This window comes from Labrus bergylta, chromosome 17, assembly GCF_963930695.1.
Source record: "Labrus bergylta chromosome 17, fLabBer1.1, whole genome shotgun sequence".
Lineage (NCBI taxonomy): Eukaryota > Metazoa > Chordata > Actinopteri > Labriformes > Labridae > Labrus > Labrus bergylta.
Window position 1 is genome coordinate 19,625,953 of NC_089211.1, and position 21,582 is coordinate 19,647,534.

Here is a 21,582-nt window from a genome sequence, read left to right on the forward strand (position 1 = left end):
TTTCTGGCAGATAATGTTTTTTATAAGTTTGGAGCAAAGTTTGAAACTTTAATGAAAATCCAGGGGCTTCTTGTGGAGAATATACAATAGAAAGTAAGCTGTATTGCTGCTCAGTAATAGTTCTTATCTTGAGACTTCCTAAAACATGCTCACACACACACACACACACACACACACACACACACACACACACACACACACACACACTTCCCCCCTCCCTCTGTCCCTCCTCCTCCTCTCTGTAGCAAACATACATACACGCTCTTCCCAGACTGACTGTTCGCGTCTCACCAGCCAGGATGACTGGAGGAGTTTGGACTGCATAGCCAGCAGCGTTTAAAGGGAAAGTGTGCGTTTGTGTGTCAGCGTGCGTGTGTGTGTGTGCGTGTGTGTGTGTGTGTGTGTGTGTGTGTGTGTGTATGGGCATACTCTGTACGCTGTAATGGTGCCCCATGTGTGACTGTGCTGACCGCGACAGCCATCCTGTCCACAGCAGAGGCTTTCTCAGCATGCAGATGGTGTGTGCAGTCAGGGGGGGAAAGTTTGCAACAGCTCATCTGAGCCTCAACAACTCAATCGTCTCTGCACACACCGGGTTGTTTCTGGAGGGAAGTGGCAGCCGAAGCTGAGCTGTTCAACAACTTCAGCTCCTGTCAGCCCAGGATTTCTGTTAATGTTGACTGATTAATGTGACAAGACTGGATACATCAGTTGTGTATCACCAAAACGTCAGAGCCAAGGGATTTAAAAAAGACAGTTTGTTTGAAAGGTGAGTCTGCGCTTTAAAGTTGTACAGTTTTTGCCTCTAAAGTGAAGTTACAGATTTGTGATGTTGTAGTAATGTGACTGCATTGTCTTGCTCGCACAGCGTTACACACTTGGTATGTATCCATTGTGTTTTTGACTCATATTGTGTGTTTGGATAAACTGCTGCTGTAACGCCACAATTTCCCAGTTTGGGATCAATAAAGTTATTCTATTTTTATTCTATTCTATTCTATAATATAAGCCTGAAGATGCTGAAGGCAAATGGTCTGACTGACAGCTTCAGTCTTGTAATCCTTGACTGACACTTAAAGTTATGTAATTTATGTTTTGAGAAGCTCTCCCTTGAGCGGATGCATACATGCTTGTAGCTTTGACATTTTGTGCTGCTTTCATGGTCGGTTTGATATATTGCATGAGAAGAGAAGTCAGTGGGTGTTTTTTTTTTTTTTTTTGAGTGAACATTTCTTTTGAGAAGTTTTATAAACAAACTTTTACAAATGGGTTTGATCACTACACTTATGAGTCACTCATGCGTTGTCGCACAGCTGTATCATGTTGTGATTGGAATAGAGGAAGTATAGGCGCTGAACTTTCAGAAATGTAGAAGTGTTACTTTCTGAGCTTCTGAGAAATGTCTTTTAAAAATGGAAAACAGCTTAATTTTACCTAAAGCATATAAGCAACACTGTTGGCCTGATAGAGCATGCCTGAATGTAACCATAGCAACGACTCTTAGGCAGCTGGAAAGCATCAATACATCAGTGTAGTTTTTCAGGTTTTCATTAGTCATGTAATTAATATTCAGCACACTCAACTACCGCTCTGTTGGGCCAGCGTTTGCAAGGTCTGGCTTATTTTGCTGTAGAACATACAGATGGCCAGACCGTTGAATATGCCATCCAAAACACACTGACCCCCTGTCTGGCTGACGGCTGGCCAAACAGGCAAGAGAACTCAATTATGTCTGGATTAATGAACTTGTCGTCAGTGTTATTGCCTGTTAGTCACAGAATACAAGAACATGGGAAACAGGCAGAAAGGAAGAATGGAAATATTCAGAACACAAGGAATAAAGGAGTGAGAAGTAAAGACAAAGGAGCGTAAATCTTAATAAGAGACAGGGAGGTCAAAAGAACATTGCGGTGACCTGTTCCCCCCGCCAGGTGTGTTAATGGAATAGGAAGATGTGAAAGCAAACAAGGCGTGAGCTGAGGTGGAAGGAGGGAAGACATGGTGACCCCTGTGTGCCAGGAATGTGCGCAGTGCACAAGCTGTGCTGCTGGAAAGCCCAGGGATCAGGTTCTCCCTGTCAGCTGCCGCACTCGCCTGTTCCCAGGTCTAACTCTGTGATAGCTGTGTATTTAAAGAGAATGAAAGGAAGGGATGGAGATCAGGAGGACAGAAGCTGCTGCAAAACTGAAGTTGAGATACAACTGGAAAATAGATTGTGGTAGAAGAAATAGTTGAAGTTTTTAAATAAGTGTACTGATTTGCTCTGTTTCGGATGGGTTGATGAGAAGACTGTCACTCTTGTTTCTGCCTTTTCAAGTAACAAGTCTTACTTCAATAAATGGGAATCAGCCAGCACCTCAGAATGTACTTATTCAGACTTAATTGTAAAAAATGTCCAAAAGATGAAGTGTGTAAAAAAACTATTAACCATTGCTTTTAATTACTAGGCACACTATATTAACATAATCTTCATTGGTTGCCTGGCAAATTGCACAGGGGCAGAATACACTCTGGCTGATTGTCCAACAGAAAACAATGGTATTACTGTTTCAAAACTATGAAGTTTGTCTAATTTAAACAAAGTGAATTTACTGTATGCAGAATGCCTGTATGCAGGTGAAGTTTGACACATTACCTGTTTTATACACCTTCATCTACACAACCTCATGCATAAAGTTTATGCTCCTTAGTTGGTTATAAGTCAGCTTTAGAGTTGAGGTTGTAGATTTCGACATTGGACAGAGTCAGAAATCACTGAGAGAGAGAGAGAGAGAGCAGGGAATGACATGGGAAAGGAGTCTGGGGAGGAACTTGGTCCGCCCACTAAGGATTAAGTCCATGGGGTGTGAAAACTAAACAAGCGGCAAACTGAATGAAACCTTGAAAAATGAATCCAATGCAGATTTGCTAAATCCTGCAGTTCGTCGAGTGTCTACTTGAGGCTGGCTGCGAAATGACCGATTGTCACACCCATACAAACAAGCCTCTTTTTACAACTGAAATTAGCAGCCTGGTTCAAAGAAATGATATTGGTTTGATTAGCTCATGTCTCGATCGGCACAAACTGTACAGGGGATTTCAAATTATTTTTAAGAGTTATTCACAATAAGGAGAGTAAGTGACCTGATTGACAGGCAGGCACGATGTAACAGTTTGTCAAGAGGCTTGAAATCCGCCTCATCTCCAGCTCTTAGCCTGTTCTTGGGTTGACTGAAAGTTAGGGTGAGATAGCATTTCCAGCATGGCGACTAAAGCCCCCTGCAGTAACAGATGGGTGACGTCATTCAGGCTTCATCGATTAATATTTCCAGTCTATGGAACTTACCAAAAGGCCGCCGGAGCCCCTTAGACACTGTTCTTACTGTTGACTAGCTATTTACCTCCCTCTGTTTCCATTCTCAATGCTAAGCTAAGCTTAATTGCTGCTTACAGTAGCTTTGAACGGTTACCGTAGAGACATGAAGGCAGTATCCATCTACTTCACTTTAAGCAAGAAAGCAATAACTTCAACATGAGGAAAGAAAGAAAGAGAAAAGCAATTTTGTCAACACAGGTTGGTTCAACCAGAGAATCTACAGTAAGGTGACATTCATGAAGGTTAAAATGCTGAGTCAGCTATCCTTGAACTGCACACAAAGTCTCTGGGGAAAATGACTATGATCACAGGTGTGCTTTTCAGTTCGCCCCACTCTCACCTTGTGACCATTACATCTTCCATCTTATTACACCGAGAAAATATCCCCCTGCATTCACTTCATTTTATAACAAAGGCAAGCCACATCAGCAGTATCATGCTCTCTGTGAAAACAGTGTGTCAAACACATGTAACAGTGAGTCAGCAGCCAATGTGAAATCTTCACTCTCGGGTCTCCACAAGGCTGCCTCTCAGTTCCCAGACATACTGTGACACATGGCATAGAGGAAAACGAAGAGGGAGGGGTGGCAATGCTAGTGAGTGTGTATCGAGGCATTACACCAAACAGGCTGCGAGTGAGGACTATAAAGGGGGTAACATATGGCATTTAGATTGGTGAATACGAAATAGACACTGACTCAACACTTAATTCAAGAGCGTTATGGAGTTTATCCGGCAATGATTGATGATTCACCCACTTTACCTTCATCCCCCTCTTCCTGCTTTAATCCATCCACCTGTGGGTTTATTTCTAACCATGGACTAGGTCCCTATCCATTAATGAAGGATAGCTTACCGCCTGTGTTCCATCAAGATAGACCTGACTTGTATGTGTTGGAAGACGCACGCGTGTGAGTACGTCGATCTGTGACCTTTCTGAAGTTATTCCTCTTTCACATCCTCCTCCAGCAATTATCAACAGCTACAGCCCAGCAAGGAACATGCCCTCCTCTCACCTCTGTGACTTTTCAGCGGGAGACTAACAGAAACAGACTTCTCTGGAGGTATCAGCTTGGGTAGCAGAAGGGTTATATTTGTCTGTAACACATGTGGGTTATGGAGGCCCGACTGTGCAGACGGTAAGGGGGAAGGTTGCACAGGGATATATTAAGGGTCGACAGCATTGACTGGCAATGTGAAGTTCATGTTTCGTCTGTTGGACTTTTTAATGGTGTTTCGATGCAGTTAGCAGGGCACAAGGTCGGTTTGGACTCAAACAAATGAGAATCCTTTCAATAAAACTAACACAGACTTTTTCAAATTTGTTGACTTTGATCTGAGTTGGCATCGAGAGGATTTCTAATGAAACACAGACAGAGATATGTCATTGCCATGTGGATTGAATCAGCTTTCAAACATGCTGACTTGCGTTTGCTTTAACAATGACAAATCCTTGGTGTCCAAAAATCACATCGTTTTGGATAGATATGTAGATGGACAGAACATAGATAGGTAGAAAGATGGATATTTAAAAAAACAGAAGGATAAAAACGTTTGTTGACATGGAGACAGAAAGATAAGATATGTAGATGGATGGATAAATGTTTGGATACAAAGCTGGACTACGTCAATAGACATGAACATAATGCAGATGGCTATTCATTGCATACATAGATATGAAGATGCATACATGAATAGGTATGGAGTTTGGTACTAAGGTTGAGAAAATATCCAATTCATCGATACTTAAAAAGTTGTGATAACCAATAAATATTGAGTTTATATTAGCTATAATTAGACTGTGCAAGAGTTTGCCTGAAATCGTTAATAATTAAAAACAAGAAATTACCAAATTTTGGAGGACCTCGATTTTACAATACCATTTTTTTTGTAATAGTATTATATCCAAGTTTAAAATTCAGTTATCCTGACAAAAGTGAATAGTCAAATAGATATGAAGGTGGATATAGGGATAGATGCAAACATGCGACACACTGATGGATACAAAGGTTGAAACATGGAAAGATATAAAGATGAATAAAAATATTGAAAAGTAGATAGATGAATAGATACGAAGATGTATGCATGAATAAATAAGTAGATAGACAGATGGACAAGGTAACATTATGGTAAATAGATAGTTGGAGATATACTTGTATAGGTTAAAGATGATTGATAATGATAATGCAAAGTTAGATGGACAGATGGGTACGTCGATACATTAGAAGTCTAAATTCCAGATAGATTCATCAGACTTGAAGAGACTGGATGATAGAATCATTTGGACTCTTCATTGTGACATTTTTCTTAACACACTGATGACCTTTCCATCATGCTAGGAAAGCTGGCAAAGGCTTAAGTGGCGAGCACTGAGGCCAATGTGGAGAACAGCAGCTGCTGAAAAGGAAAGAGTAAGGACTGAAGCAGACAGATGGTAATGACACTGTCTGCCACATGTTAATAGCTATGAATAAAGAATTAATGTCTGCTATTCATCAGTGGATCATTAATGCTTCAAGCAGTAAATTATTTGCACATTGTTTTAAACATGTTTTGAAAGTTGTGTTTAATTAAAAGTCGATGGAAATTGACCATTTCCTTTACTTCTCTCACGGAAACATTTGTCATAATACTGCGCCTTAGCCTCTGTTAGACATGACAGGCGTGTTTAGATTTGTGTTTTGGGTGGCGTCTTGTTTTCTAGACTTTTCGAAAAATCAAGAATTCAAGTGCAAAAATAGCCATCATCCACTGCGAGGAGGCTGGACCAACCTTGGCTGCTAACAGTGCAGACTAATGTTATAGCACCTCTGCCAAACTCTGCCTGAAATTAAAGCACATAATTTAAAACATTACAGCAGTTTGAAAACTGTGAAATTGTTCCACACGATGTCTGTAAAATACACTTTGGCACGTTCAATGTTTACCATTTTTGGCCTGCGGTGCTTTATAGGCACCACACTATGGGAAAGGCAGTGCGTCTAAATTTATTGAGTCCTATTTTCCCTCGACAGATTGCTCCCTTGCTGGTGTTGTGACCGAGCCACTTCCTGTGGTCACATAAGATTTCCTTCCACTATCCTCACCAGACACCAATATTTTTGTCAGTTTGGGAACCCATCTTTAAAGTCTCAATTAGGAGAAAATGGAATGCTCTGCTTTTTTTTTTTTTGCAGTCCAAAATATATGTTTCGGTAACTTTGTTGGACGTTTACCCCTTAAAAATTTCCCCTGAATAACTTCCATCAGGATGAGCCCGAACGGAAATGAAAGCCTCAATCTCCATTCCACCAAACCAGCTCAATTCAAACAAAGATGTGTCGAGCAGCAGCTCAGGCTTTCTTTGTGCTGTGAGCTTCAGTACTTTCACATATGGGGAACAAACACTCTGTGTAAGCACAGAAAACCAGCAACCTCCTAATGCTGTCAGACAGATCCTGTATGGGCGAGAAGCTCTGCAGTATCACATTTCAGAGATTGTAGAATTTCATTAAACATCCTTTCTTGTACCCTTATTTATGGGTATGATGTAAGTCATGATGTAGCCAACATATGGTGCCATCAGAGTGTGCACATGAAGAAACGCTTTACTGATCTGGAAAGGTTCCTAGCATTTTATCTATGACAGCAATACATGCATCCTGTGCATGATCATCCCACTTGACAAAGCTGATTCTTTGTAGTATATATCAGTTTACATCAAATGGTTGTCTTCTGATGATTTATTTGAAACTCCAGTGCTTTCTTGGCATCTCTGATCGCAGCTTTCTTTTCTTAAGATACGTCCAGTAGCTGTATTTCAGGATTTCACTGACAGATGCACATTTTGAAGCCACAACAAGGCGTCCCTGATCCTCAGATGGCCTTGCTTAGATTCTGTTTTACCAATGGAAACAGACAGAGAATACTAATACCTCACAGCCAAATCCCAAGTCATAGTTTGAAACATTTATAGCCCTCATGTCTCTCCACACTTTCTTTTTCCTTTTACTTGTGTTTGAATTTATTCCAAGCCACAGACAAGAGATGCTCTGATGTAATGGTTGAACATTGGTATTGACAGATACTTGACATGCTCTGTTGACTGACATTGGCTTATCAGCAAATAAAATGCCATGCACAGATGTTAGTAACAGATGTGTTACCTTTGTTCTCACGTCAATTTGATGCTTGCAAGCTGGTATACCAACTACTGATTCTTTTCTTTTGAAGGTTTACTAACCCCCTTTTTTATGCCTTTAATGTAGAGATATGACAATGGATAGAGGGGAATGACATCCAGTAAGGGGCCCAACAGGTCAGATCTGAACCCAGGCTGCTGTTTGGGGGACTTTAACCATTGTACATTGGGCACACACACGCTAGCCACTAGTCTACTGGCACCCCAAAGGTGTTTTCATTGGGCAGAAAAAGTCACCTGTTGGGCAAACTGATGTTATGTAAGAGGGCAAGGGATGTTGTGCCCACATGTGATTTGTTTTCTTGGTCAATTGCCAAAGATAATGTCGGCAGTGTGGGAGTCTTACATCGTCTCTAAGAAAGATTAGCAGTTTGGTAGACATGTTTCAGTGACATTTCAAGAGGAGGGACTATGCAAGCAGCGATTTTCAAACATCAAATCACATAGCCTCATTTGAAAAACAGAAACGAAGAATTAAGAAGATGGAACCATAAAAACATTACAGTCAGAATCAGCTATCCAAACTTATTTTATTAAACATATTGGTATCAGCAATGATCTCACATCTGATTCTTGCTCACCACAGACACATTGCATCCAGTTTAGAAATAATAGTGCGTGCCACAAAACCCATGGGGGCTGATTCTGTCATTCTCCTGTCCTTTCGAGCGTACAGCATGCGTTCCTGGTACATATTTTTGTGTGGCTCTTGTTTGTAGTGAAGGTCAAAGTGTCTCTTCCCATCGACCTCTAAGTGTGGTGACATTTCTCGACTGGGCTGAGAGAAAATTCCGGGATGTTTTTTAAATTGAAGTCTTCAAATGCAGTTTTGAAGTTGAGAGAGAAGGAGGCTTTACTGAACTTGTGCAGGTGGTAATGTTAACTGTTAATGGCTGGTTTGAAAATTGAATGCTCCATCACAGTGCCAGGTTTATTACTCAAGAAACCAGACTTGATGTACTCTCGCTAAACTTTTGAATTGGGCTGTCAAACTGTACATTTACTTTTTTGGTGTCTGTTTTGGTGTTTCATCCCCAAACTACTTCTCCCCTTGCAAATGTTGGCCTAAATTAAAAATAAATGCACTTTAAAACTTTTTTTTTTGTGGCTAGCAAGTTAAAATGTAAGTTAGTGTTGTGAAATTGTTTCTTAGATGTTCCTTTCCAACCTTGTTGTTAAAATTACATGTCCAGTTTTGCTGCTTTTTTTAGAGGCTGGGGCTCAGGGGACAGAGACACATGCACCTGCACACACAGGCGTGTTACAGCGATACAGAATGCACCTGTGAGCGGCTGTTTTCAATGTGCTGAATGGTAGAAACAAGGTTGTGATATGTTCTTCCAGAGACGTTGCAGTTTTTCATGAAAGTGCTTAGAACAAGCTCCTGCAGCAGGAAGGTTTATTAGAGTACAGTGTGAAGAGGAAATAACTACATGTGAAATCCAGGTTCATGAAAGAGGCCACCTACCTTCCCTGCAGCCCATCATGGTTTGTTGTTTCATATAAAATTAGGTATACAGTATCAACTGAAAACCAATGTGTTTGCTGTGCTAGCCAGCTCATTACTCAGACACCAGGTCTTAGTTTGAAGGTGTGATTTAACAAGCATTATGTGTTAGCTTTTGAGCAAATGTGTCTATAATGTGTTTATGCTCTTTGGAGTTTCCTGCCTGATTTCCTGCCTGAGTTTAATATTTTAAATCCCCTCTTACAGTTACAACACACTCGGATTTCAAGTGATTAACTCCCTGTGTACTAAAGTTTAGGGGCTGATCAGTAGAGGGTCCTGCTTAATTCTTCTCTTTTTTGCATGACTCATTCCTGAATATTTAAAAACAAATCTGCACCCACAGTTTTAATCTGATATCTTTATTGTCTTATAATGCAGAAGTACCACAATACAGAGCAGAGTACATAAAGGCTGTAAATCATGTGCAACTTCCTTAGGAGTTTATTAAGAGAGAACTCTTAGTTAATGGTTTAAGTTGTACAATATGGTTATCCATAAATACTTTTCAATAGTTATAAAAAGAGAAAAGTTATTTCAACACTTTTTCAATAGATTTTTATTTAATCACTTTCAAAGCACACTCTCCCATAAGATGTGAACATAAAAGAAAGATCCTCTGATTTCATTTCCTTGATTGACTGAAGGTTAAATTAGTTCGGCTTCTGGTCTGAGTAGCGCTACACACTTCTTCCTGTTTTGGCGATTAATTTTGGCTCTTGACAGAATTCACACGTTCTGCAGGCTTACAAATATGGAAACGTTGACATTAAAATAAACTGTTTTCTCTCAGATTAACTGGTGCCAAGTTAGTTGTGAAGAAAAATGCTTTTTGAGATTATTTTGGATCGAGGAGGAACATGCTGCAAACATAGACATTGTGGAAAACACTGGGAACAGCAGATCGATGTAGAAACTGTGGGTTATAGCTAATACAAACTCAATATTTATTGGTTATCACAACGATGAACAACGTTTTTTTGCACATCACATATTTTTCTCATATCTTGCAGGCCTAGTCTAGACCCAAGGGGTGCACCGACCAGCAAACAAACAAAGCAATATAGCCATCCCAGGCCTTTGCTTCTTCTGTTAGTGATCTTATTACACCTAACTTAAAAGTGGTTCTTCATTCCAATGAAATTGATCCTCATATTGGGAATAGTATAAAGGCTTCATCTGTTTATAGCTGTTGTTTGCACATCATGTTCCTATAATTCTGTCTGATCTATCTTAGCTGGAACATTACATTTAAATTAAGAATCATTTTAAAGGTCACAATTTATCTTGTACTTTTTTTACATTGGCTTCAGACCCACTAACATTTACAATAATCTTTCTCCATTTGTCTGTTGATTTATAGATTTAGTGATAATAATGCTTTCTATCCCTGTGTGGCCATTTATTACCTCTGGCCTGGACCACAGTGGAATGTGAAATTTAAAGACCATTCCTGCTCTCAGACACCTTTAAGTTATTGACATGAATAAATCCCCGAGTTATTCATCATTTCAATGTGTTGCAGCAGTACAGAACAGTTCCAGCAGGCTCTGTGCGAGAGGCATGAAACTGTTAAAGGGCTGTGGTACCAGACTGGCAACACAGCAGGTGAATCCATCAACAGATGGGTGTACCCTCCCTAGACTGTGATGTGTGTGTGCTTACAGATTGTTTACGCTACGAGAATAAAGACCATGGGGAGCAGCAGGGTTAGAGAGGTTATTCCCTTCAATATTAGTTGTTCCCAAGTTGTTCAATGTTCCCACACAATAAAGACTTTTCCCTTGAATGAACCTTCAACAGATGATAGCTTTCACTGCTGTTCAACTAAGAGCACTACTGACATTTTCCCCCACATGTATCCAACATGAAAGTTGAGCAAAGATAAAGTATCAACAAACAGAAGATAATAAGCAGGTTATGACCACCAAAATGCTAAACAAGTGAAAAAAACACCTTTTTTCTCAGAGGAATCCAAGTTGGCCAACACGTCTGAGCATGCACACGGCATGCACACAGGACACACTGGCTTGGACCGTGTGCATGGAACAAGAGAGACGTTTCAAATCACCACAACAGCCCTGCTGCACTTGCTCCACTGCTGCTGGAACACGGCTGCGCTGCATCTGGTCCTCATCTGGAGATGTGGGCTGTTTGGATTTTCACCAATGCAAGCTCAACCAGAGCCACAGACAACATGGCAACGCTTAACACTGACAGCAGCAGTCTCCAAGTAGTGGCAGATTTCACTGAGTGATGCAGAGGTTTAGAGACAATCTATTACTCTGATGGAAACAATGACTGGGTCAGAAATCACTAAGTACTTGCCATTTTGTAAAGCCATATAAATGATAATGGAGAGAATAGTTATTATTTTAAATGGCTCAAAGTAGAGTGAATGGCAATGAAAAGTAGTTCACCATTTTATTGATGACCTATATTGATCCCAAACTAGGAAATTGTGAATTATATCAGGAGTTATCCTGATATAAAAGAAATACACAGTACATTTACACTAAGGGCGCACCACACTAGATAATCCGACGTACCTCCCTAAGCATGCGTCACCCTAAAAGTCCAGGTTGAAAGAGGTGTGCTTCGGCATGGTACAGTTAATGCACCAGCACAAGTACGGTCATGAAACATGGCAAGACTTTGATCATTGAGAAATCCTGGAGTGTTATGGCTGTATTTGACTAAAATGACTCATTATAAGCCACAAAGTCAGTAAAGTAGCAGTGTTGATCTCTGATTCTGTCGTTCCTATTTTATTTTATTCTACTGTGGAGGCAGCTACATGTGTGTGTTTACTGGAGTGTGGTATGGGTTTTATCACACATTTGTATCGTGTACTTCAACTTTAAAACAGTCATTAATGTTGAGGGTTAAAATCGAGACAAAATGTTCCACTGAAACAAAAGAAGAACTGGCAGGCTGACATCTGTAGGTGGGTGTCCCAAAAAAAAAAGAAAGAAGGAAAACAGAGATTAGAGGTGTGGCCTGCGGTCTTGTTATCTGACTTATGAATTCCTCCACCCACGTATTCCCTCGTGCCATTGTCTCCTTTCAACACTCAAATCCGTCTCAAAGTCCATAATGGTCGATGACTGGCAAACAGCAAATAAGCCAAACATGACTGTTGCGGCCACTTTCTCCAAATCCTTAAAAAACAAAACAGTTTTCCCATTTACTTCCAGTCGCACGGTGGTATCCAGCCATGCAGATGGTTTTGGTATATTTGTTGAGGTTTTAAAATAGACAAAAGATGCCGTGTAGTTACATTTTAACATTGCAAGAAAGTAAGATCAGGATAATCCAGAGAAAATTGTTTCCACCAGTCCTGGTGCTGCCACACATGTGTTGGAATGTGGTGATTGTTTCTCTAAATATTACTCTCTCCCTATCATACACTCTCCTTGCTTACCGGTTAAATCTCTTGCAGAATATTGGGACACTGAGCGTACAAATACTGGATCTATTCATAATTTGTGTTCTTAATATCCCTACAGAGATGGCATGTGCACATTCTGCAAAATCTCTTTGTAACATGTCGCAGACGTTTGGCCTATTGCCACCTTGTATCTTGCAGTATCGATGTATCTGAACAGACTTTGCCTGTTTTGCAGATTCGAGCTTCTGTAATGGACGACCAGTGTGTGTCCCACAGCAGTCCCCAGCGCAGCGGAGGTCAGGCCGGCGCAGAGACGCAGAGGCAGGGACGGCCGAGTGTCATCAGGTGTGGGTGGCTACGGAAGCAAGGAGGTTTTGTCAAGACTTGGCACAGCCGCTGGTTTGTTCTTCGAGGGGAGCAGCTCTTCTATTACAAAGACGAAGAGGAGACCAAAGCCCTGGTAAGGCTGCAAACACACTGAAAGACTTATCCAGTTTCATGGTATTGCCCAGAACTGTTTTCATGGAATCATACAGTATATTAGTGGTCAAATGTTCTAAAGGAATTGTCACAAAAATAATGGCATTTTGGATGGTACACCACTGCAAAATCAACAAATCAATTTCATCTCTTGTGAGCTCAACAAGATTTTAAATTGTTGTGATTCCATCTGGCACATCAGAAAACTAGTGAGCAGATATTTCCTGTGAACAGATAAGATCAGAGTTGCACGCTGCATGTGGAAATATTGGGGAAGCCGATGGTTCCCATGTGCAGTTTTCTGTGCTTATTGGAACACGGAGACAAAAGGAAGGGAGGAAAGGGTCGCACTTGGTTACATCGCTCTTTGTCCAATCCGGGAGTGAGTGTGAAAATATAGCAGTTCCAACAGTAACGTGTAGTTTAACCAATACTGCTAAACACAATATATAACAACCTTTGTTAGTTTTGAAGCCAGACATGCTGGCTCTGCACTCTACACCAGGGATTCATTTAATTCTCACTGCCAGAGGGGCCAAATTGTAGGATACAAAAACGATTACAGTCAGTTTTGTCTCAAATTGAACTCAACATATACCAGTGATCAAATATTATTATGGACATATTTCTGGTTTTCATGATTTCATGGCAGATTTGGTCATGTTTTCTTCATGTTTCCAATTAATTGATATTGACCTGAGGGCCACGTTGAGGGTTGATGGGGGCCTCATGTGGCCCCCGGGCCGCCAGTTGCCCACCCCTGCTATACACTGTTAACCTTCAAGTACTCAAGAAGTTACTAATATAAAATGCTAATTACCGGTCATAAAAATTGATAAAAAATCAACATTAACTTGAAACAGGAAACAAACTGTTTCTTAAAATGTTTAATATACATTTTTCTAAAGGTTTTATATTTTAGGAAAGAATCCAGAGCCCAGATTGCAGATTGGTTAATGATCAAAAGTCAGACTAATGTCCCATTTTCCCGACTTACTTCCAATATTCTGTAAAAATATTCTGCTGTCCTTTTCTAAACAAAAAGACCATCTGTCTTTGACTTAAGTTTCAGTTCATGTAATTATGCTGCTTTCTGCAAGTTTATATAACAGCTTTACAGAAATGTATCAATAGATCAAGATTCAGAGTGTCTCTGAAACAATGGGCAGCTTGTGTCTACAGAGCTGATACTACATCTTTCAGCCAAGTAAGATAAGACGATCTGACTCTGATTCAAACGAGTAAAGTGCTGAGAGCTGTTTCTGACTGAAGCAGACACAGAGAGCTGTCCTGAAAGAAGTAGGGACAGTGAGTGATGCAGACAATAATACCGTCTCTAACGTTACTGTAACCAGGCAGCCCACCTCACTGAGCATGTGCAGACTGAACAAAGAAAACAGGACCAGACAGACTTTTGACTCTCATTAGAAAGGGAAACTATACACATCACATGTGGAAATGTGGACCACCACCAGGTTATTTCAATAAAGCGCTGCATGTTTGTAACGAAGCTGAAGTTAAACTAACATCTGGGATGAAGAGAAATAAGGATAAGTTGACATTGATTTATGTTTCTTCTGTTTTAGAGCAGCTCAGGGATCAGTTTGCTGGGATTTAGTGTCAGGGAGCCAGAGACAGCTGAATACAGATTACAAGGGATATTAAAGGAGTAGATGGGTTCATTGGATACCACGTATATATCCCTCAGTTAAATATGAATCTACTGGAGATGATTACTAGCTTAGCTTATAGCAGAAAGATTGGAAGACAGGGTAAAACGCTAGCCTGTCCGGTTCAAAATCTACCCACCAGCAACTGAAATGTAATAACTACAGCAAGATAAAGCATGTGAACACTTTTTAAATGGTTCTATCATTACACAGAGACATTCTTGCTGTTTTTCCTGCAATTTAGATTGTTTGGCTAAAATAGGATTACTGATTTTGAAATTTCTCCGTTGAAGCTCAAAATCAATCCAGTCTATTTTTATTAATTAAAACCAAATTCTTTTTTTTTTGGATCACATTTTATATATTTTTGCTTTCTGCACTTCATTTAATAATTTGTTTACCAAAGTTTCTTGTCTGATACCAGGGAAGTCTGCTTAGAGAGAAGTTATTGGTGCATGGGCTCCTCCAGGAAAATAATCTGATCTTGAATTATTTTCTTGAACTCGACTTTTAACGCTATAATGTCAGATATGAGTATAATTTAACTTATAGCCAACACAACAGTTATAGCTAACATATCCACTCTAAATCAAACTGTGATCTTTATTAACAAATAACTAAATGTACCTTAATGTACCAAAATAAAAACCATTTCACAATGTTAAACACACATGTTATGATTACCACGACAACCAAGGACTCTGACTCCGTCACTTCCTGCATTTCTATAACGTATATTGTCACTGTTTTAGAATACAAGTAGCTAATAGACACAATCATGACACACACATTTCCTGAAATACACATTTCTTAGAGCTCCTGTGAGGAACTTTTTGGTTAATTTTCATTTTAGCGCCCCCTGTGTGTCTCTTCGCTGTCCATCCTTAGTAGTGTTTTTAAGAAAATTCCACTTTCCTTTGACAGTCATATGTTTCAAGTATCGAGATATTTGCCGAATTGCCGTAGAAAATTCAAAAACGAAAGGCTGTCTCAGCATCGTGCAGTCAACCGCTGAGTCTGACACCTGCCCCATGGCAGTCGTTCCAGCAGTTCAGGAACAGGAGCTTTAAATACTAAAATACCAAAAAGTTGAGTTACATTGTGTGTAGGACTCAGTAAGCAAGTCACATATAGAGTGATACTTGAATCAGAGTTACTTTAAATCTATCTAAAGTATTTTCATAGGTCAATTGGCATATCTTGACTTGTCGCTAACTCATTTATGCATTACGTTATGTCCTTTTGGGAGTTATTCTTTTGCATTTTAAAACACAGCTGTTTCACACCAGAAGCTCTGTTCTTAGTCTGCATAGAAAAATACACCAAGGACCCCAACCTTTTATATCTATTCCATCCAAACAATGTCCTCTTTTTTTCTTTTTGTTCATGGGAAACTTGAACTCTTGGTGCACAAATGAATTGTTCATTCTGCTCATCTACCCACACTTCTGAGTCTGGCTGATTTCCCAGAAAGCTCAGCTCAGCCAAACCTAAGCCACATCATCAGCACAAGTCTGTGAAGGTTAAAGCTGCAGACCTGAGGGTGGGCCACTGGCCAGATACAGTGAGAGGAGATAGTCTCTACTGCTATTTCTGGGTAGCTCTGCTTCTTCCTGTGGTCTTATATTGGGAGCACCAGCAGCTTTGTTTATGCTCTTGGTGCTGAGAATATCCTGAGGGAATGATGCAAACTCTGCGGAGCTGTTTTTCATAATAAGTCACCGAAAATGACAGGAAACAATTTGTCTTCCTTAAATATACTCGTCATCTACTTAAAAATTATTTGTATTAATGTTCCTTCAACTTTAGAGACTGGATGGAAACTCTGCACTTGTTTCTTAACTTTCACTCTCTATTTCTGAAATGAAGCCAACATCAATTCCAGTCACCTAAACCTGCTACTTTTTGCAGAGAATGGGAAAATTTCAGTAAAACTAGGTCAGGCACAGAGCAGTGCGCTCAAAGTCCTTAAATCTCTGTGACCTCCAAAGCAGAACAGCATGGAATAGCACGAAAAAACACTCTCACAAGACACGGCAGTACCCATCAGGAGACTAGAGAACAAGTGTAGAGTTTCTAACATCCTGAAAGACAGAACACAAGTAGGGCAAAGAGGACAAAGAGCATCCACTGAAGTTGTTCTTAGCCTTTAAGACTGATGTTCAAGATCAGGGCAAAAAACGTACAACAGCATATATTCGACCCATCAGACAACTCAAAGGGTGTGAAGTGGAGCCCTGAACCACATAGCCCAGTGGTGTGAAGCCATATTTAGATCAGATATTAATTAATCCTCTCACACGCCGTGAAGTCTCCATTTGTTACCTGTCACATTTGCCTAATTGCCGCCTTCTCAGTGGGAGCAGGAACATCTGCCTTTCTCTGTTGCCGTGGAAACACGGACGCTAAAAACTTGGCATCATATTGAAAATGTCAGAAATTTCTGCAGATTGGCATAGAGGAGAAACGACTGCAGGAAACTTACATAGGAGTCAGAACTTTCCATACCCTGAGTGTATGCTCCGCTCCAGACCGACAAACAAGAATCTGTTTGGCTTTGGACTGTACTGACCTGAAGGATCTTAATTGTCCTATCAGTAAGTATAATGTGTGCTTCGGTTAGCAGAAGTGAATTCTGTGGCTCCTCGGGCTGGGAATCTTTGGGTGGCTCATGATTTAATGTGATTTTCGATTCTTGGGGTGAAGTGTTGTAACTCCAGTCTTTAATTCTGACCATGAATTCCCCATAGAACATTTATTACAAAGACTGTAGTGAGAAGTAAACATTATATTGACCTATTCAAACATTCTTATAATAAGCAACCTCTTGTGTTCATGTGAATAATAACTATGTAATATGATATTTAAAAGTGTAAAAGACTAAAGAAGAGGTTGGGATAGCGATACAATCATGTGTCCAACTTTGCTTTCATGCAATTTTAACCCTGACCACATCTTTCCAGATTCCAAACAAGGTAGTTGCTTTAACATAACCTAAAACTCTTTTTGGCTACTATGGGGCATTGGCATGAAGAGATCCAAATATAGAGACTTTTAAGAACTTTTAAGAACTTGTCTTCAGATGAGTCTTTAGATAACATTACTAGAAACACAGTGTTATTATCGTCAGTGCAAGGGGGACAGTATTGTCCCCGGTACAGCCGAGCCAAACCTCTCTGTGCGGCGTGTGGAATCTGAAGAATGGGAGTCACATGGAGGTGAAGGGTCACCAGAAAGCATGCACAGGGTACGGCACGTGTGGGCTCGGCGTCAACATGCCATCTGCCTGCCCCTACTCGTCCATGGAGATATATGCACGCACAAGCATGCATGTAACCGCTCACACTCTCACACACAGACAAACACACACACACACAGATATGCTCTCAGATTTCATGTGACGGAGCCATAAACAAAGACAGTATTCATCCAGCGGCAGAAATGGAATGATTATTGTAATTTAAACCACTTACCATCAAATCTGGGCTCCAGTATAGTAAAGTAAGGTAGCTTCATGAATGAATGAATGAGAGAATTGTCAATGAATACATTTAACCAATTACATGTTAATATGATTTATAAAGAAATGGTTGACATATTAAAATTCAAGCAGGATCTTTCAATTCTAGCCACAACAAGCCTTGCAAGTGACTTTATTTATATTCATATCACAAGGGGGTTGTGTCTGAACTCAGACAGAAAACCTGCAGAAAAGTAGTTGACTTTAATGAGAAATTGCATTCAATCAATAATGCAACAGCGCAGTAATTCACTGAAAATCCTTTGTTTTCCGGAGATGAGCTGGAAACCGTTTGACCTTGGCATTTAACAGGAGAAAATACAAATGCCACAGAAGTTCTGTAATTATTCATACTGCAAGAATGTGTGTTGCTGCTGTTTTGGTGTAGCAATAACACTGTACCAATTGTGTGACCTTCACTGCTCAAGTGTTGTCACTTTCAGCTCTGAAAAACACAGCTGCATGGTACATTTGAGACTTCCGATCGTGGCAGAATATGTGTGTCCTTGTAAGGTGCGGCGGTTTCAGTGAGGCAATAACATCCAGACGTGATTTGACTTACATTTAGTTTGAATGCCGGAGGAATGTGTACCGTCATGTTGACATTATCGAAACACCCTGCTGTGTACGTCACAGCTGACATCATCCTGAGATAACAGGTCCCAACACAGAGTTTGCATGCATGTGTCACATTTTGACGACATGCTCTACTGTGGACATGGCAGGGTGCCATCTGGTGCCCATGTGGCATACTAAGAGCCAATTACTGTATCGTCTTATTCCTGACAATTAATTACTAGTTTCTTCAGCAGGCTTAATGCATTAGTGCAGACAATTTAACACAAGACAGTTCTGATTGTCAGTATTTCTATATACAGACCTTAAATACAGGGATTGTTTCCTCCACTCTCTTTATGGGGACTGCATGTCTAATAAGTTCTGTATTTATGGATGGAAAAGTCAATTAACTCTCTCAGGAATAGCAACAAGTTCCTACAAGTTCTGTTTTTCAAGTCACTATCTCTCTCTCTCTCTCTCTCTCTCTCTCTCTCACACATACACACTTTAACACAGAGCCAATATGAGTTTTAGGTATGCGCAGGTGTAGTGGTGTCTGCGCTACTGGGGGGAAAACATTTCCTCACAAGAAGCGAGTCTGCAGCTGGTGCAGGATTTGTGTTGAATCACATCAAAATTCCTCGCACACAACACAGAGTTTCAGTTGGTATCTGTGGGCAAAAGACCTTGTCTGACTGCCAATACTACACCGTCCAATACATGGCTTCATGGATTAGCCTTGATGTTGTCCTTGATATTAAGTGTTTGCTAATGCTTCTAGTTTGCTAATTAACTAGAAGCTCCTGTGAGGGACTTTGGGGGTTATGGCAGTTCTGGTGCCCCCTGTGGAGCATCATTCATTTTCTCTTTGAGAAAAGAAGAAGTGTTTTCTAACAAAACTCTCATGCTGCTTATTCAAATGTCTTTAAATAACGAAGACGACTCTGTCGACAAAATATGAACTGTCATTTTCAGATTGTTTATGGGTGTGTATGGAAATAGTCTATCAATGCCATTAGCTGCCATACCATACAGACAATCTGATCCCAAAAGTATCACTTTAGGGTTTTACAGTATACCATGAACATATATTAATACAACATTAAGAGATAGAGATGATAAATGGTTAAAAAGCTCTTCTGTTTTATGAATTTGACACTGACCAATAAATCAAGGTCGTCCTTGACGTCTGGTATCAAATGATCCCACATATGCGGCTTTGTAGAGAGCTCAAGAAATGAGATAACATTACATCTAAGAGTGCATTAAGGTAGAGCACATGCAAAGACGTACAGTACATATCAAATGTATGACCTTGCTGTAAGGATATTTACTGTTTTTTTGTCACATACAAACACAATGGATCACAAGTTTCCTTTTTTATTTCACTTTTTTTACCAGCTCTTATTGTAAAAAGAAAAACACAAATAACTACTTCCTCTTCTCTACTGGTACAAAGTACCCTGCAGCTTTTTTGGATTTAGTTGCATCCGAGTTTCTTATAAGATTGTGTGACTTAAACATTTACTCTGACAAATACGTTCATATTAAAGCTATAAATCTCACAACTGTGCAGTTTGCACTAATAAAAATGATCTGTCCTCTGCGCCCAGTTATTTTTCTTGAGGAGGATAACAAAGCTTCTATAAATTAATACTCTCGTTGAATTCCCTCTTGTGACACGGAGAGAGATCTTCTTTTTCCTTCATTCCTTCATTCGAAATCTTCTCTCCAGATCAAACTCATCTTTACTGAATATAGTATGTGTCCATTAGTTCATACGATATTTTAGATAAAAAGCACCCCAATCTGAAACTGAATTGTCTTTAGCTTAGCAAGTAGTTCAAATTATTTTCAATTAAAAAAAAACTACCTGAATAAGTACGTCCATCTGACAAATCATCACCAGGATAGAAACTGATCCAGTTTGTCCTTTCATTGACTTTGTATTAAAGTTACTTGCCTTAGAAAAGGATAAAACCACAAAGCACATGGAGCCAAGAAAGCACTCTGACTTTAATATAATTACTCTGAGACATTCCTTTAAAAAATATACAAATTCTGTATTTATAAGGTTCAATAAAGACACTGGGAGATATTCTGCACTGCAAAGGAGAAACTTCTTTTAATGGGATATTCAGTGAATCTGTGTGTTCATTTTGTTAAACTCGTCCCTTTGATGTTTTCTGAGAACTATTACTAAAGCCCCCCCCGTCAGGAACATTCAGTTTGTCTGTTTTGGCGCCCTCTGTGGACAAAGTGGTATGTCTCACCTCTTCAGATCGAACTTGTATTTTTTTGACAAAAAAATCGCATCCTGCAGCGTTTAACAGTCAAAAATATCAGACATCAAGAATCACTGCTGTGGAAAATATAAAAATGTCTGTTTCCGTAGCATTCTTTCACTCACTTAATCTGTCACTGACCCCCCAGCAGCGGTTTGACACATTACAAATATCTACATAGAAACGGTCTTATTTGCTTTTTTAGCTCATAAAGAGATATAAATGTGAATTTTAGATTGTTTCATAACCATTAAAATAACTCATCACAGGAGCTTTAATGTACCACTATAAGCTGTGTGTTATGTCATAAGAAAATATGATCAGGATTCTCACAAAATCTGTAATAATCTAATTCTAAGAAGCAGGGATAGATAACGGAAAACACAAGGTTTTAACATTATTGAAGTATTGCATTCTACCTTTGAAGGTTTCACTTTTAAACAAGGAGCCTTTAATGTCTTTCCTTTCACTTTATTAGATTTTAATGTAATTGCTTTGGCATTTTATATCCTATGTAAAAGAGAGAAGTAGATCAATATGAAAACCTTCATTCGGTTACCTCCCCTTACATTCCAGACTCATCGTTTTTTTTCCTGAAGTTTAGATGTATTTTCTTTTTTTTTTTTACTTTTTCTA

The 21,582-nt window shown here is 39.7% G+C and overlaps 1 protein-coding gene across 1 annotated transcript in view; it reads left to right on the plus strand.

The window, feature by feature from the left end:
- The first annotated feature begins 261 nt into the window (after window positions 1-261).
- Window positions 262-21,582, plus strand: part of arhgap24 (Rho GTPase activating protein 24) — a 76,334-nt gene continuing 55,013 nt past the window's right edge. Inside the window, exons 1-2 of the mRNA XM_020642982.3 lie at window positions 262-769; window positions 12,669-12,893. Of these exons, the coding sequence (XP_020498638.1) occupies window positions 12,684-12,893 (210 nt within the window). The 5' untranslated portion in view covers window positions 262-769; window positions 12,669-12,683. The remainder of the gene's footprint in view (window positions 770-12,668; window positions 12,894-21,582) is intronic.